General features: G+C 37.7%; 2 protein-coding genes across 2 annotated transcripts in view; both read left to right on the plus strand.

Annotated features, from left to right (window-relative positions):
* The window catches only part of LOC138903663 (uncharacterized), a 120,965-nt gene that overhangs the window by 83,057 nt on the left and 18,448 nt on the right, over positions 1 to 19,460 (plus strand). The window lies entirely within an intron of this gene.
* On the plus strand, positions 14,747 to 15,100 carry LOC138902588 (protein PXR1-like). Its single transcript, XM_070190470.1, has one exon. It carries the CDS (start codon positions 14,747 to 14,749, stop codon positions 15,098 to 15,100), a length of 354 nt encoding a protein of 117 aa, XP_070046571.1.

Consider the following 19,460-nt stretch of genomic DNA (forward strand, 5'->3'; position numbering starts at 1 on the left):
AAGAAAAATACTTACACAAATATTTACAAGTTTGGACCAAAGCACGTACGCTTATTTCTCAAACAACCTAAATATGCCAAATTGCTCCCCGACAGTGGTGCCAATTTTGATGACATCCAAATCCACTAATAAAAAGTAAATAGACACGGTCGCATGCAATATAATTTACCCAACTATGAGTCAGGGTTGAATCCCACAGTGAACAATATGTAGGCGATTAGGCGTATAAGAAAATTATCACTTATTATGCTAAGCCAAACACTTAAAAAGGTTTTGGGAAAATATTTATAACTAAATGTTAAATTATAAACTAAACTAGAAAATAAGTAAAATGATCAATGGCTACAAGCATGGATACAAGGAAAATTACACTCAAGTAACGTTCCAATGTATTTTATGATTTTACAAATATAAGCGAGTTTATGTTAATTACACCTGGAACCTGACCAATATGAACCCGCTGCTCTAGAGTGTGGGCGGCGAGAGTCTGAGCTCCTCCCCCGGTCTGTGAAATAGCTGGTGCAACTAGAATCAACCCCACCTGAGTCAATGTACCAAATATGCTCAGAAACTGTACTAAGGTCTCCTGAAGTCCGGGGGTAATAGCAGGCACCTCCGGTACCTGCCCCCCAACTGGAACTACTGGCGGCTCCTCAACTGCTACTCTGGTAGGTTCCCTAGCTGTGGCACGTGCTCCTTGTCGGCCTCTGCCTCTGCCTTGCAACATCTGCTCCGGGGGTAACGTCATCAGTAACTGCAGCTTGTGTCCTCACCATCTGTGAGAGAATGGAATGATAAAAGTTCAACTTCGAGATCAATGAACTCGCACGATAGGAATGAAGGAAGTGAAACTGTCCTAATAGTTCCATAGCCTGTCGAAGATAAGTACAGACGTCTCCGAACCGATCCGCAAGACTCTACTAAACTCGCTTATGACTCGTAGCACCTATAAATCTAGAGCTCTGATACCAACTTGTCACGACCTAATTTCCTCTCCGTTGGGTATCGTGAGGGCACCTAGTCTTAGGGACTAGGCAAGCCTAACATTTACTGAATAACAACAATAATAAATAACATCTAACAACTTTTGAAATAGAATTCTCTATCAAATTTACAATTCTCAAAACCGGTAGTACAAGTCATAAGCTCTACAAAGTTTGCTACAAATTTCTAAATACAACTATTTGGAAATAGGTAAAACAGTGTGAATACAAAATAGGAAGGTGACTCCAAAGCCTGCGAACGTAGCATCAGGTTTACCTTGAGTCTCCACAGCAACAGTCCGCACAACTAGCTAATGATCAACTGACTTCGAAGTACTTGGATATGCACAAAAATGTGCAAAAGTGCAGTATGAGTACACCATGTCAGTACCCAACAAGTATTAAGACTAACCTCAGAGTAGTGACGAAGAACAGTCAAGATACCTACTGGACTAAATAACCTGAACAAGGTATAAGTATAGAAACAACAGAGTATAATATCTACATAAAGACTACCCGATATGACTAACCATACAGTAATTGCAATAGGAAAGGACAGTAACAAGTATCAGCGGAATACCATAATAATGACACAGAAGGGTGAACGTAAACACAACCTAAATCCGAAATCACAGATACAACAAGGACAATTAATAACTCAGCAATAACGACCGCTTTCACATCAGGTTTTAGTCAACAAACTCCAAGAGGTATCGAACCTCGGACAAATCACAACTCACGGGTCTCAATACCTTAACCCTAACACTTGGCATCCTGTGCCCTCATTACACCTCATAACTACACTGACGACTTGAGTACCAAATAGAGCCATTCTCACATAGAAGGCAAATAAGCAAGGGTGTACATCTGTACTCAACAATATCAAGAAAACCTCTTATTCGATAAGAGTGCTTAACTACGTGTATGCTTGTGCAAGTGTCCTAACATAGTTCACACCAGCTAGTGAGCATAAGGGGAAAAGAGCGGACAACACATAGAATGTTTCCTCACAACTTTCACAAGATAAAGCTCACACATGTAAGTGTACCACTATACAAATATCAACAACAAAGATGCCCCCAAGTCATCACAAATTATCACAAATCAATCCCTGACACAACCCACCTTGTCTCGCCACCTGTGCAATAGTAAAGTAAATGCTCGCCTTGTCTCGCCACACATGCATAATAATGTTTCCACCTTGTCTCGCCACATGTGCAACCCACATATATGTATCCCGCCTTGTCACGCCGCATGTGCAAATATCAATAATAACAATAGCACGGCAGAAACCTCGTGCAATCCCATAACAAAGAGATGTCAACAAAGGGCACTCCCGAGATACCGTCTCGTAGTCCCAAAAGTAAATATGCAAGACAGGGGGATCTCCCGAGGTACCGCCTCGTAGTCCCAAAGTAAATATGCAAGACAAAGGGATCTACCGAGGTACCGCCTCGTAGTCCCAAAGTAAATATGCAAGAACAACAAGTACAACAGCAACAATAACACTAATACTAGGGTACGCCAAATAAATCAACTCAAGAACCTTCGATCGCAAGAAACAGTAAAACTAGTTTGCAAGGAATAGCCATAATAAAGAATACTAGGCGTAATAAGAACAACTCAACAGGGAAGAAAATAAAATGTAATAATGATCCCACAATATACAGTTCAACAACAAGAAAACTAACACGAGTCAAATAATTCCAAATAAGGGCAAAACAACTAAGGCATATGATATCTAAGCTTTTTTTAATTTTGGAAAATTACGAAAGAGATGCAACAAATTCAAATAAAGGTAGGCGGCGGAAAGATAACCATAACCTCAATTAAGGGCGAACATTTACAAAAGGGATTACTACAACTTCAAATAAAGATAAGAAGTTAGGGAAAAGATAACATGTCAATAGAAGAGATAACAATTTCAGTTAAGGCACATATGACTCAAATAAGCATCAAGGGAGGATCATAAAGTAATTAGTTCTAATTAAAACAGGTAGAGGTGAAACTAGTAATTTAGAAACGTAATCATAACGAGAATAACTACATATTCAGTGAATACAAGGATCTAAAAACCCTAAAAGGCCAACTTTTCACAAATAAATCCGAGTACGTACTCGTCACCTCACGTACACGGACTACAATTAGCATAGAAGACTCAAATCCTAAGGAGTAGTTCCCCCACACGAAGTTAGGCAAGATACTTACCTCAAAGAAGATAGACCGATACTCTAAAATGAACTTCTCGGGTGAAATGACCTCCGGGCGGCTCAAATATAACCAAAATAATTTCAAAGCACAAATAAAACTCATAAGAAACTATTTCGGATCATAAAGCCTTAATCTTTATCAAAATCCAAAAATCGATCAAAAAGTCGACCCCCGGGCCCGCACCTCGGAACCCGACAAATTTTATAAAACCCGAACACCCATTCCGATATGAGTTCAACCATACTAAAATTATCAAATTCTGATACCAATTCGTCCGTCAAATCATGATTTTTTATTTTGAAAATTTTCTTCAAAAACCTCCATTTTGCTCAACTCAAAACCCAAATTAAATGATAAAAATAAAGATAAAATCATACAATATAATACATTCTAGGTAAAGAACACTTACCCAATTAATTTTCTTGAAAAACCCACAAAGAATCTCTCAAAACCGAGCTCTAAAAGTCAAGATATGATGAAAATGGCCTAACCCTTGATTGGAAGATCTTATATTCTGCCCAAGCGCCAAAGCATCGCGAACGCGGAGAAAGGATCGCGTTCGCGAAGAAGAAAAATGTAGGCTGCCAATATAACCCTACGCGAACACGAGCTAAGGGGTGCGAACGCGAAGGGTAAGAAACAGAACTTACGCGAACGCGGGAAGAATGACGCGAACGCGAAGAAGAAATAGCCAACAGCCCCCAGCTCCCAATTTCTACTACGCGACCGCAGGGGAACAGATGCGAACGCGAAGAAGGAGAAAGAAGACTTTCGCGATCCCGAACGTGATCATGCGAACGCGAAGAACAATGAATTCCTCTTCCAAAATTACTCTTCGCGAATGCGAAGGAAGGGACGCGAACGCGATTAAGAAAACCAAATGACAGAAAATAGTAGTTCAAAAATAGAAGAAAATGGCCCGTAACCCATCCGAAATACACTTGAGGCCCCCGGGACCCCGTCTAAACATACCAACAATTTCCATAACCTAACACGAACTCGCTCGGAGTCTCAAATCACATCAAATAATGCCAAAAATATAAATCGCACCACGAATCGAACTTATGAACTTCCAAAACTTCCAACTTCGAAAACTCGTGCCGAAACCAATCTAACCAACCCGGAATGACGTCAAATTTTGCAGGCAAGTCCCAAATAACATAACGGAGCTGTTCCAACTCTCGGAATCACATTCCTATCCTGATATCAAAATGTCCACTTCCGATTAAAGTCTAAAAAAATTCGACTTTCGCCATTTCAAGCCTAAATTAGCTACAGACCTCCAAAACACAATCCGGACATGTCCCTAAGTCCAAAATCACCCAACGGAGCTAACAGAACCGACTAAACTCCTTTTCGGAGTCGTCTTCACACAGTTCCGACTACGGTCAAAATCCTAAGGCTTAAGCTTTCATTTTAGGGACTAAGTATCCCGAATCACTCCGAATCACCCGGTAATTGAATTCAACCACGCACGCAAGTCAATACACATAATACAAAGCTGCTCAGGGCCTTATGCCGCCGATCGGGACTACAGTTCTCAAAACGACCGGCCGAGTCATTACACATGGATACAAGAAAAATTACACTCAAGTAACGATTCAATGTATTTTACGATTTTACAAATATGAGCGAGTTTATGTTAATTAGCCTCGGGTATTAATTCTTTATTAGCTTCTTCCAAAGACTAACAAGACTTCCTAATTGAATTATTCCTAAAACAATTAAGAGATTAAGCACATCCAAATATGGCTACAAGTAGTTCAATCCTATCCCTAGGTAGAATCTATAAAGTAAGGGCTAACGCCTCAAGTTCTTGTTAATTAATCTTTTTCAACCCCAAATTATATTTTTCAAAGTTAATTCGAACTTAATGGGCGAGTCCTAGGGTTAGCTAATCCCTTTGGAAACATTAAAGAACAAGAATAATTAAAGAAACAATAACTCACTTCAATATAAATAAAAATTATTTAATACATAAGCACAATAAGATATCGAATCCATACTTTAAGTATGAATATTCCCATAAACAAGATTCAAGTGTTGAAAAGAATACTACACACTTAGATATACAATACAAAGCAAGGAAATGAAGAAATGAACATAAATGGGTAAGAGAGTCTCAACCTAAAGCTTCAAATCTTCAAGATCCAAGTGTGTGTGCAAGAACCCTAGCTCCAAAACTTGTGTTCTTTAGTCAAGGAGACTTAAAATAAGTCAAAGATCGGCCAAATATGTTTTTCCAATAAGCTAGGTCGTGTATTTGTGGGTTTGGAATGGAAAAAATGTGAAATGCCAAGTCTGTCCAGAGCTGAATCCCATTGACCGCACATGCAAAAACAATTATTGCAGGTGCGACTCCGCAAAAGTGGAGTTTCATTCGCAGATGCGAAACTTGTAGAGAATTGCCTTCTTCGCAGATGCGGAACATATCGACGCAGAAGCGTCTCTACAAATGCGGATTATCAACCGCAGATGCGATCCTAGTGGAAGGTTGCTATTTTCCGCAGATGCGACCCTCTACTTGCAGAGGTGAGCTCGCAGAAGCGAACAATGTTTCGCAGATGCGAAATCACTGAAGGATTTTGCACTACTTCAACTCTCTTTTGCTTAATTCAACTTCATTTGATTTCAATTCTCTTCAAGACTTCATTTACCTGAAAATCTAGCAATACACACCATAAACAACTTTATATTATAATTAAAGGACACAAAAACTAAAGAAATGAGACTAAAGAAATGGTAAAATCACCACTCATCAACACCCCCAACTTAAAGCTTTTGCTTGTCCTAAAGCAAATCAAAACTAAATATTCAATTAGGTTTTACCATTTAAAGCACAAGTAGCATCGCTATCATTCCTAAATCACATTCTCCAATTAAGCACCATACTTATGGCTTTGGTTGGTACTAATAATTAGGCTCAAGCATGTGAACTTCAACCAAATGACTCCCTCATTTAAATACAATCTCAAGAATGCAATGGAGTTTCAAATTTATCAAGTGACAACAACCAAGCCTCAAGAAGTGACTCAAAAGTACTAGTCTACTACATATGCTCAATTTACTCAATTCGGAATATATCAGTCACTAATCCATCATAATCCATGTGCCTTCACAAGAAAGAAAGTCCCAAAATTACCATATTTACATTAACAACACAAGGGACAAATGCACAAAGACACTCACTCTCAATAAAGAATTTTAAGTATTACAAAATATCATACCATAAGCTTGCCCTATTTTAATTCGCCGCCTATTCAAGTACATTCAGTTGGAGATCCCATAAGGACTTTTTAAGCTTGTAATGTAGGCTTAGGGAAGGTTAGGATAAATATTTGGGATACAAGTGACTACACCCTCCTTGAGCACTACTCACATTTGTCTTTCTTTTTGCACTTTGCTTCTTTTTAAACCACATATCCCTTATTGACATCTAGTTACCAATATAAAACCACCTTAAAGTACCTCTCTAATTTTCTCAAGACTCCATTATTTTATACAACTATTTTTTTTGGAGCTTGAGTATCTTCATATAAACAACTTTGAGGTATATGTTTCTACACATAATGTACATCTTCACCATTTTCCAATTAATACCAACACCCCCAACTTAGGCTTTTAGCCTCATCTTTAATATTCAAGGAGGGGCGCGTTCAAAAGAGGGAACTATTTTATAAAAAGGGTAAAGGTTTGTAATGAGATAGTCAAAAAAATAGTTAAAGGCTCAAATGGGGTTAATTAGTAATAATATTTATGCAATGGTAGGCTTGAAAGACTAAAAAGGCTTTTTCAAAGATCACAAAGAATGTCTAAGGTCATCACTCCAACTAAACATAATTAACATTAGCATTGAAAGACTAACCGAGTAAGTTCTAGATGATAAAAATAAACACAAGAATTATTTTTAACAAAAACTAATACATATGGCACATGAACTAATCAAGACGGATCAATTTCACTTCTTAATAAGAACAATTAGAGAAATATCATGCCAACTAGTGGGCAAAGAGTCACAAAATGAGCCAACAAGTTATCACAAAAATTATTCTTCCCCATGCAACTTACTTTTTCAATTTACAACCAAAATTCGGAGGGGTATTCTTAATTTACACTTCATATACAAGAGACTAATTTTATTAGTACCAAACAGTCCAAAAGTCTCTACATACAAAACAAGACTAATTTCCTTAAGAAAGTCATCACGCCATCCAACATAGGGAAAAGTTACCCGGTTCAACACAAAAATATTCCTCGAAAAAGAACCGTAGCATAAAGAAAACCCAAGAAAATTTATTGAAAAGTATATTACTACTAAAGAGATAAAAATAATATAAACTAAAAACTAGTAAAGAAAATAAAATAAACACTAAAGGAATAAAAATAAAATAACTAAAAACTACTAAAGAAAAAAAAATAACAAAAGCAACTAATACTAAAGGAATAAAAATAACATAAACTAAAAACTACTAAAGAAAATAAATAAATAAAAATAAAATAGAATAACAAAAGCGACTAATCCGCAATTATATCACCAATCACAAACTACGTCCGACAAAGGCACATGATAAACAATGGTAAAACAAGCCCGGCAAGGGCACACAATATCCATACAAAAGCATAAGCCCGGCAAGGGCATAAGATAAGCATCAATGTACAAATAAAGTTTACTCCCCTAAAGCCACCCCAACTAAAAATACTGCAGTGTCCTCACTGCACAATATCAAGATAAAATAAGAGTAGTTTGAGGGTCTCCCTGAGGTCTTCATCAGACTAGCAGATTGCGGGAAAAAGGCTCATCAATGCCGTGTAGAGCTCTCGGCCTCATCATCATCAGTATCATCAGTATCAGCCTCAACATCATTTGACAAGAAGGAATACTATTCACTATCATCTTTGTCCTCGACCAGTATCTTTCTGTTCGGCTGCCCCCATTTGAAGATGGCCTTGATTCCTCTCCACATCTTTATCATGAATTTGCCCTTAGTCTTATTTATCTCTTTCTCCTTTTGGAAGTCTACCTGAAGACCTACATGTGCCTCGGCCATATTGCCATAGGCTGTCTTGAGCCTGCTAACAGAAGCTACCAACTTCTCCTGAGACTCTGCCTGCTTCTTCTGGGCCTACAGGTAGGTCTTCATTTCTTCCCTAGTATAGTTGTCAGGCATAGGCTGGGAGTGTGAAGGACCACTAGGGAGCTGTGACCTAAGTCACAAATGGAGGTATGCTGGGAATTTAGCATCCCAAATGGTCCCTCGGCCTGTGTAGCTTGTGAGGAGGACCCCTCACCTACAACAATCTCCATTTTCCTCTTCTTGCTCTTTAGCACATTGCCTTCTCCTGTAACTCTCAATGGGTGAAAGGGCTTGTCTGCCGGTATCACATGATCTCCATCCTATTCCTCAACCTGTGCACGCTGGCACAACTCTATAATCAATGATGGAAATATCAATGTCGAGCCACCTTGAAGCACATACTCCGTCAGCTCTCGAACGATGTAGTGATCGACATTCACTGGAATTCCATCAAGGATGTATGCCATTATCAGGGCCCTAGTATATGTGCCATTAGACACGTTCCCACAAGGAGACACTCTGCTCGCAATGATATACAATCATATTTTTGCTTCTGCTGTAAAATCACCACATTTAATGCCTTTTTTCTTTTTAGCCCAAGTCACTGTTTAACCTGTAGGACAGAGCTTTGAGACTAGCCAATCACCATTTTCGCATGTATTTCTTTCTCACATTAGCTTGAGCAGATGATTTTGAAGCCCATAGACATCATTTATCTCTTCAACTCTAAATTTTACAATCTTTCCCCTTATTGTAAGTTCATGGTTTTGGAAATGTATACGCTTTAAGTTTGCATAAAATTCCCACACCCGTTCCTTATTGGTGTTGCATGGAGTAGGAATGAAGTAGGTCCAGCCGCTTGAAACTAGCCGGCCATGGAAATCTGGAAGGAGCTCGGCCACTTTGCTATCGACAATTCCTTTCTCAAGTTTGAGTTTCTTTGTGAGGAGATCATCATAATACCGGTTTTGACAATTGGAAGACATGAATCTGTTGGCATCATAGTTCAAATCCTCAGCCACTTCTTCAATATCGTGATCAAGCGCAACATTGTCGTTCATGTTCGGGTCCATTTTAAGCTCAAAGCACCTTAAAAATTAAAACAAAGTTAGTCGGGCATTAGAATCATGTTGAGAAATTTAAAATTATGCAATTAGGCCAATGAATCAAGCCAAATAGGCCCAGCAAGCCAAAGTTGCATAGCTACTGTTTTTGCAAAAACTGCCCAGTCACCTCTCCTACAGGCAAACATCGCAAGTGTGGTTCCATTTCTGCGGAAATTTCTTCGCTTTTGTGAACATTCACAGTTGACCAAACATCGCACCTGCCGAAGGGGCATCGCAGGTGAGAGGCCGCATCTGCGGCCCTTTTTTCTGTTCTGCAAGTGTTCATCAGGGGTTTCAAAAGCCCAGCAACTGCAGCTTTGTTTTCAATTCCAAACATTATTTTTGTACAAACTTTATACTCAAGATTTCTAAATTAGTGCACTACATGAACATAAGACTTAATTGCTCATTATTTTAAGGCACATAGCATAAAAAGTTCTTTCAGACAATTTGTCGAACATATGACAAACACAAAATGATTTTTGATTCCTTGAAGCAATTGGTACTCAGACTTCCCTAATTCTTTTCAACAATAACAACACACAAAACTACACCCAACTAATTTCTCTCACCCCTAAATGCACGTTGATTTGGGGGGGGGGGGGGGGAGGAACTATGGGAATTCTGCCATGGAGAAGAGTATATGATGATGAGAGAAGAAGAAAGTCGAGGAAGAAGAGTGAGCAATTAAAAGACAGAAGGAACAAGATGATTACCTGATTTTCTTATGTGTGGGCAATAGGATTTGAGCAGTAGTTTCCTTGTGTGAGAGATGAGAGCGAGTTTTGATTTTGGGGAAAAAAAGGTTAGAGTTTCACCTGATGAAAGACACAGTGGGTCTTTAAAATTTACCCGATGGTTCGCATCTGCGAGTTTTTAACTGCTTCTGCGCCTACACTTTTGCAATTGGTGAACCGCTTCTGCGAAGATTCCGCATATGTGCTCTAACTGACGCTTGTGCGAGGCCGCATCTGTGAGTAGTGTTCCGCAGATGCGGTTGCACCAGATTCCTCAATGACAGAACTGGGCAGCCACTGCTTTGGCTCATTCCATCACCTTAAACTCCTCAATTCAACTCCAAAAATCTAAAACATTGCAGATTAGTCAAAATCAATACACTAAACTATTCTAAAAAAGAAAATTTCAAAAACGATTTCAAAATTTGAAAATGATGGGTGTGTGCTTGGCCAATGTGCGACCGCATTTTCGATCGCATAACCGTTATGCGGTCTGCAGAATTTGCATTTCACTGCTTTTTTGAGCGACCATAGCTTACAAACTTCTAACTCGTTCCGCGACCAATATGCGGTCTGCATAGCCACTATGCGATTGCATTATTTTTGCCGCAGAAAAGCAAGCTTAGCCTCTTTTTCTTTATTTTCCTTGCACTCTATGATACACACACATCAAAATTTTCAATAAAGATAAATAATCTATAAAAATAAAAATCTAACAACAACATTTGAAAACGATGGGTTGCCTCCCACCAAGCGTCGCATTTAACGTCGTGGCACGACGCGAATTAACTTTACTACTTTTTTCTCCACTTGAAAGATATGAATTGGGCACCTAACGTGGAATCAAGCTTGTGACCACGAGCAACGGGGGATGGTAAGTAGATCAAGCCAAACATCAATTTCTTCATTTTGCATTTATTGGCTTTCTTTTGAGGCATGTCATTTTGCGTTCTTGAATATTCAAATTGCAAGATGTATGGCTCTTGTGTTTCTTCTTTGCACTCCCCCATGGAATTTACATGATTGACATCCTCTTTTTCCCCCAAACTAGAGACATTTTCAACCATCTTTTCAACTACATCAGTTGACTCTAATTTCAATTTTTCTTGGCATCACCAGAAAGCATGGAGTCAGTTGGCGGATTTTCAATTCTTGATTCCTCAAAATAAAGCTCGCTTTCTTCCTCGAAGTTGGACTTTTCTTGAGCTCTTTCCGCACTCTCAAGTTGGTGGGCATATTGAGACTCAACCAATGTTTTATTTGATCTTCCAAAGTGCGGGTTGTCTCATCATTTTAATCTAGTGCTTGTTTTAAGTCCTCAAGTGCCAAAGAAGGATTTTCGGCATCAACCTCTAAGGAAGGTTCTTGACTATCATCCACTTCCGAGGCTTTTTGGAACTTTATAGCTTCAAACATTTCTCCCATTTGTAAGTTCAACCTTTCAAGTGCTAAATCATTTTGGAGACTAGTTTCCAAAAGTTCGTCCAAGGCATTTTGCTCTTTGTTTCCTCCTTCAAGTAGGCATTCCATCATGAGCTTGAACTCTCCATTTTGACCATGATCACTTTCTTCCACTTCCATATCTGTATAATTATCATCACAAAAAGTAGAATCATCATAGTGGGGGTTCGGGGAAGGGAAGAATAAATAAGCACAATTTTTCCATGGCCATTTTGACCACCACACTTATCACATATACTCCACTCATGGGTTTGAGATGGTGCGCACAATCCGCCTCGGGAGAATTTAAACTATTTTGCCACGAGTGTGGTCCTCCACTATAAGGACAAGAGTCATCAAATTATGAACAACTACCATTCGACCAATATTCATTACATGATGCCATTTTTCAAAACTAAGAAAATAAACAAGAAACAATCAAGAAAACAGCAAGAAAAATAAACAAAGATAAGAAAAATATTTACACAAATATTCACAAGTTTGGACCAAGGCACGTACGCTTACTTCTCAAATAACCTAAATACGCCAAATTGCTCCCCGGCAGCGGTGCCAATTTTGATTACATCCAAATCCACTAATAAAAAATAAATGGACACGGTCACATGCAATATAATTTATCCAACTATGAGTCAGGGTTGAATCCCACAGTAAATAATATGTAGGCGATTAGGCGTGTAAAAAAATTATCGCTTATTATGCTAAGCCAAACACTTAGAATGGTTTTGGAAAAATATTTATAACTAAATGTGAAATTATAAACTAACCTAGAAAATAAGTAAAATGATAAATGGCTACAAGCATGGATACAAGAAAAATTACACTCAAGTAACGATCCAATGTATTTCACGATTTTACAAATATGAGCGAGTTTATATTAATTAGCCTCAGGTAATAATTCTTTATTAGCTTCTTCCTAAGACTAATAAGACTTACTAATTGAATTATCCCTAAAATAATTAAGAGATTAAGCACATCCAAATATGGTTACAAGTAGTTTAATCCTATCCCTAGGTAGAATCTATAAAGTGAGGGTTAACACCTCAAGTTCTTGTTAATTAATCTTTCTCAACCCCAAATTATCTTTTTCAAAATTAATTCGAACTTAATGGGAGAGTCCTAAGGTTATCTAATCTTTTTGGAAACATTAAAGAACAAGAATAATTAAAGAAACAATAACTCACTTCAATATAAATAAAAATCGTTTAATACATAAGCACAATAAAATATTTAATCCATACTTTAAAGATGAATATTCCCATAAATAAGATTCAAGTGTTGGAAAAAAATACTACACACTTAGATATATAATACAAAGCAAGAAAATGAGTAAATGAACATAAATGGTAAGAAATTCTCAACCAAAAGTTTCAAATCTTCAAGACCCAAGTATATGTGCAAGAACCCTAGCTCCAAAACTTGTGTTCTCTAGTCAAGAAGATTGAAAATAAGCCAAAGATTGGCCAAAGATGTGTTTTCAATAAGCTAGGTCATGTATTTGTGGGTTTGGAATGGAGAAAATGTGAAATGGCAAGTTTGTCCAGAGATGAATCCCGTTGACCGCACATGCGGAAAAAATTATTGCAGGTGCGACTTTGCAAAATCAGAGTTTCATTCGCAGATGCGAAACTTGTGGAGAATTACGTTCTTCGTAGATGCGGAACATATCGATGCAGAAGCGGCTCCGCAAATGCGAATTATCAACCGCAGATGCGATCCCAGTGGAAGGTTGCTATTTTCTGTAGATGCGGCTCTTTACTCGCAGAGGCGAGCTCGCAGAAGTGTACAGTATTTCGCAGATGCAAAATCACTGAATGATTTTGCACTACTTCAACTCTTTTTTCTTAATTCCACTTCATTTGATTTCAATTCTCTGACTTCATTTACCTAAAAATCTAGCTATACACACCATAAACATCCTCATATTATAATTAAAGGACACAAAAACTAAAGAAAAGAGACTAAAATAAATGGTAAAATTACCACTCATCACCCAACCCCGTCTAACAATCAATGCTCCTATACGGAACGGTACACAACCCGTTAATTTACTTTCTTGTCAGCTCTCCTAAACGGAACGGTACCCAGCTCCATCTAACAATCAATGCTCCTATACGGAACGATACACAGCCTGTCATTTAACTTTTCTGTCCAATGCTTCTATATGGAACGGTAACTAGAAAGCCCGTATAACCTTCAATGCTCCGATATCGCATCAGAATGGTAACTAAGCCTGTCTAACATTCAATGCTCCGATTGCGCTTTGGAACGGTAACCACAAATCCCGTGTTACATTCAGTTCTCTCTAACAAAAATCACAAAAAATTCTCTTATTCAAAATTTCAAAAAACAATGAAATGAAATAAAAATCTTAAAGTATTTTCTTTCCACCCTTCCTGAACTACGCTTGACCTGATTCTCATTTCAACGAGATACGTAGGCAACCTTTGGCTTCGATCTTATTTTTTCAATAATCAAAAAAATAATCGATTAAGTCAAAAATTCAAAAAAATTGTTGCTAAGTCAAAATCCAAAAAAAGAGGAACCCTTCCACGAGTTTAGTCCCATTTATCAAAAATCAAAAAAAAGAACAAGAAAATCACCAAAATATTGACTTGGTTAATACCAACATAGTTAAGAGTGTGCATGAGAAAGAACAAGTATAAAATTGGTATGATGGAGAGGATCAGCTTTGGGTAAACTATAGACTCTTGCGGTACCTCTTAATTACACCTTAGTGACACTTGAAAAAATTCTCATGCTTACAGTTAAGGTAAGAACAAAGCCGAACTCATTTGTTTCATGTGTATTGTGTGGTGAGCCTAGATTAAAATTCATTGCATGGCATTGTAGATCTAGAACTTGGTCCGAATATTTGTTGAGGTGAAATCCTGAGTAACGCTTAGTTTAGGAAAGGATGATAGGCATTCTTTGCCCGTTCGAGCCTTTCAAGCCTACCAAATGACATTAATCCCTAGCATTCCCCCTTTGAGCCTTAAGCTTTTTCTTGGAGAACCACATCTTATCCTATACCCTTCTTTGTGCTTACGAGCACTACCCCTCTCTTGGCCCAACCTCCTTGCGCGCACTGAAAATGTATAACTTTGGACGAAGACCAAAGTGAAGGCGAAAAGCATAAAAAGACGAAAGATGCAAAGTCCAAGGTAATCAAAGACATGACTTCAAGAAAAGAAAGAGGAAACTCCGCAAATTCAAAAGGAGGATCTAACGAGAAGGAGAAAACTTCTGCAAATTCGGACGAAACAAAAGAGAAAAAAAGGGAAAAAGAGAAAAGGGGAAAACTCCACAAATTCAAAGAGGAGGAACTCCAACAAAAGAAGGAAAAACTCCTGCAAAGCAGGAGAAGCTTCAAAAAGAAAAAAAAGAAAAAAACCCTCCAAAAATGGAAGAAGAATCTCCCACAAGTTCAAAATAAGTTAAACAAAAGAAAGGGACATCGAACCGAACAAGATCAAGCGACGAAGTATGGTTTGAACGCCAGAAACACGGATGCAGTGCAATGCTCATAGAGGATTTAGTCACTTTTATCCCAAATGAATATCCTACCCGTCCCCAAGGCTACATTACAAGCCAATAACAAAGTCCTACATGATCCTACTCCAAGTGTTCTCACATTAGTGGATACTCACATAAAGGTCAGGTATATGGTATCTCAATTGCATGCATTGGACATCTTTTTGAGTGTGAGTGTACTTCTCAAAATATCCTAAAAAAGCAAAACACTTCAAAATGTGTGAAAATCAGGACTTTCTTTTGGTGAGGGCACTTGAAACATGAGTTAGGCAGAAGCCGAAACCTTTGATTGAAGCAAGACGAACAAATCTTGTCGAACCTAGGTATATCTGAGGTACCATTCGAAGCTATATGAATTACCCATAAGCTGATCTCGATTTACTGAAAAGTATATGATGGAAATTCTTAAGCACAAAACTAATCGTTGGTTCAAACCAAAGTCAAGTAAAAAATGAATGATCAATAAAATCGCAGTCTTTCTTCAAATATTCTCTACAAAGCTACAAAACAACGAAAAATACAGAAAAAAGAGTCAAGTTTGTTGACAGTAGAGTGTTTTGTTGTAACAGAACTACGCCCGACCTGACTTCCTACAGGGGCATACGTAGGCAACCCACGTAGGGTCCAGTGCCACTCTTGTAATGGAAAACCAAACAAAAAAATCATTTCTATTTATTCGGAACTACGCCGCAACTTGATTTCCTTTGGTAGGAATCCGTAGGCAATCCACATCGGATTCAGTCATCTTTTGCAATCGAACTACGCTTTGGCCTGATTCCATTGGGATACGTAGGCAGTCTTAGTCAGACCCGGCCATATCATTTCAAAATTCTATAATTTTGCATCTAGGAAATAACTTCTTGCTTTTTCATGTGCCCTCTTGAATAATGGGCATTTCATTTCAAAGCCAATTTTTCAGGTGCCCTCCTGAACAATGGGCATTTTATTTCAAAGTCAAAATTTTCAGGCGCCCTCCTGAACAATGGGTATTTTATTTCAAGATCAAATTTTACATGCGCCCACCTTCTAGTGTCCCATTGACATGGGGTGTGTAGGTAATTCGAACCCTCAAAGTCAAAATAAAACACCAAGTGTCATCACAATTTGACGTTGGGGTAATTTGCAAGTCAAAAATAAAAAATCCCATCATTTTATCGAACTACAATCGGCCTGATTCTCGTTACATCCGAGATATGTAGGAACGCTCAACAAAGAGCCCGACCCTATCCACAACAAAATCCATTCAATCTATCCATCCATCCAACACCACGTCCTAGTGTTACCACAGTTCGACCCTAGGGAAAGTTTGGAAGCAATGTCGAGATCACACGAACCCTTTCGTCCTCGAACATTTGACTTCCACTCCATTTAGCTACGATTCACATGTAGTAATCAATCCTCTAGAACTACACGCTACCTAATTCTCGTGCAACCCGAGATATGTAGGCAACTCAAAAACCAGAGTTCGGTCACAACCTTCAAAACATCCTCATTCCCACTCTGTCATATCGGGACAAAATTGAGTATGATGTCAATTTCTTTGCCCGAAGACTCTTACATCGTCTCCAGTCAAAGAGGGGCTCCTGTTGACACTCAATTTTGACCCTCCGTATTTAAAAATTAACTTTTGCATGCTTCCTAGTAAAAAAATAATAAAAATATAGTTTTTTTCACATTATTTAGCTCTTATGCAATTTATTGATAATTATTCATATTTTAACAAAATATGTGAATTTTTATCATTTTATTGTAATTAGTTAAATACTACCATTTTTGTGCATTTTTCTAAATTTCAAATAATTTATTGATAATTGTCCTATTTTTCAAATATTAGGATACTCTGTCAATTTATTGTCATTTTAAAAAATAAAAATAAAATAATAATTACCATGTCATCGTAGTAGTTATATTTTTCAATAAATACTACAAAATTTTCTAACTGAATAATCATTTTCTAATTCATAGCACAACCTAGTAATTTAAGGAAACGAGTAAAATTTATTTCAAAATACGGATCAAGTCCGATCAAATTTAATGTCCGTCAACATCCGATGTGACAAGACATTGATATGAAATTGACATGACATTGATATAACTTGATGTGACATGTCTTTCTTTAATTGTTGACCACATATTTTTCTTTTATATTTTACCTTTTTTAATTCAAAACTTGGTCCCTAAGTTTGCTACCCCACACCCCACATTTTACACACTACAAAAATAAAAATACACCCACATCCCACTTTAATCCATAAGCTCTTTAAGGACTTTTGAAAACCCTAAGGCTCATATTATTTTGGGATTTGGTTCTTCATTTCTCTCTCCTTTGATAGGAACCACCGACCCCCACTTTTTCTTTGCTGCCTTGCCGCCGGCCGGCCACCAACGGCAATGGCTGGCACCTTTTATTGCCTCATCGCTGTTCTTCTCCTCTCTCACGCCCTCATACTCTCAATAGTGGTGAACGGGAAGACATAAACTCACAGGAAATACCATGAAATCTGGCAGAACTCCATGAATATCAGCAACCCCTACTTTTCTCTTCACTGCTATGGCCGCTATGCTCAGTAGAGAAAGGACAAGACTCTACGGCAATGAGTTGGAAACTTAGTAGCCAGGTCGTTTGTCCCCGTTGTCTCGTTTCAGATGATGACTCGCCAAAATCCCGATGACTATGTGTTCCCTTAGATCCGACTGAAAATGTCCAAATCTGGCTAGAGTTTTGATTTTTCGGTGACCCTCTTAGGATGCTGTTTGGACCCGCATTTAGTTATTGTTGATTTGATTTGCGATTTTGATAGATTATATGGTATATGAATTTTTCCGGCGACGAACCACTGTTTTCCGCTCATTCTGGCGATCCCTGTAAAGTCTGGCACCCCTGTTGTCTTTTTTGATTTTGGGGGAGTTTGTTTGGTTTTGTTCATATTAGCTCAAGCTTGGCCTATTACTGTTTTCTGCTAATTTCAGTTGCACTAACGTTTGTGAATGATTTGACTCTCTTAGAGTATTTGTTCATGGTTTTGGTCTGTTCCTGCCTTGCCTTGTACCGATGACTTTCTTGTTTCCATCATTGGTTCTATTGCTTAAGGTGCTGCTACCCCATTGGCTTTAACTGTGTTCGACCATTTTGTTTAAATCTTTCTGTTGAAGGAGTACAGATTCGAAGTTTTGAGACCCTTTGATCCTTTCCGGACTGTATTGTTTATTATGACCCGTTGGTCGTTTGCTAGTATTCGATATTGGGCTCAATACTGTTATTAAATAAATATTATACATAGGCCGGTGAGAATAATTATTTTGAGGCCCGACACCTCGAATGACCCTCAGATTGGTCCCGAAATAACGAGGCGATGATAATAAATATCGGAGAATAAAAGATGAGGATGCGATGAACCCATAAAACCTATGGAGGGCGACACGATTAGCAACCGGAGTCACTACCGAGGCGGTTCCAGTTCTCATGTCTAAGATGGATATCGAAAAATACATATTTGAGCCTCCTATATTATTTTTAAAACTATTTTTCAAAACTAATTTCAATAAACAATCTTTCCCAAAAAATACTTTTTCAAACAATCTTTCAAATACAAAAACATTTTTCAAATTATTTTCTAGAGCAATTTTCCAAAAAATATTTTAAAACAAAAACTATTTCAAAACACATGTACCTTTATTAGCTTATCTTTTACGTCATATTAACTAATAATTTCACTTCTCTTGTCTTGCAAGGTACTATCATACGAAGTCGTCTTCGGAAGAAGACATTTTGGAGAAAGATCGAAGATAAATCCCTCATCGATCCCTGCTTCTTACATCCCGTTCTTGGGTGTACCTAAAACGTAAAGTATAGTGAAATCGTAGATAGATATTGTGCTTGCTTGCTTTGATGTCGTCTACTTACTAAATATTTAGGGTAAATTGCATATAGTTAACAATTGGGTTAAATTACAATATTGCACGTTAGGTGATTTTTATGGAGTTTGTATATATCTAGAAGATGCCATATATGTTTTACAACTCGGTTGATTAATTAGGATCGATATGCATATAGTCAACTAAATCTATATACATAAAAAAATGAAACCATGTCATCTTCTTTCAAAATAAATAAATAAAATAAATAATTTTGTTGTTCTCTTAAAGTTATATTAGCATGTTTTTCGAACCATGTCATATGTAATTTTTTTTAATTGACGCATCTTAAGTTAAAAATTGTAGTTGAATTATCATACCATTCTTTAAGAGACTTTGTCCTTGTAGTCATTTGGGCTTGGCTCACATAATTTGTGTTTCAAGACCATGACTCGAGAGATGGTCTTTAGTTACTCATTGAATGATAACTCTTTTTTTTAG

This window comes from Nicotiana tomentosiformis, chromosome 12 (genome assembly GCF_000390325.3).
Source record: "Nicotiana tomentosiformis chromosome 12, ASM39032v3, whole genome shotgun sequence".
Classification (NCBI taxonomy): domain Eukaryota; kingdom Viridiplantae; phylum Streptophyta; class Magnoliopsida; order Solanales; family Solanaceae; genus Nicotiana; species Nicotiana tomentosiformis.

Coding starts and splice junctions, on each gene's coding strand:
- LOC138902588 (XM_070190470.1), top strand. CDS start 14,747: ATGACTTCAAGAAAAGAAAGAGGAAACTCCGCAAATTCAAAAGGAGGA.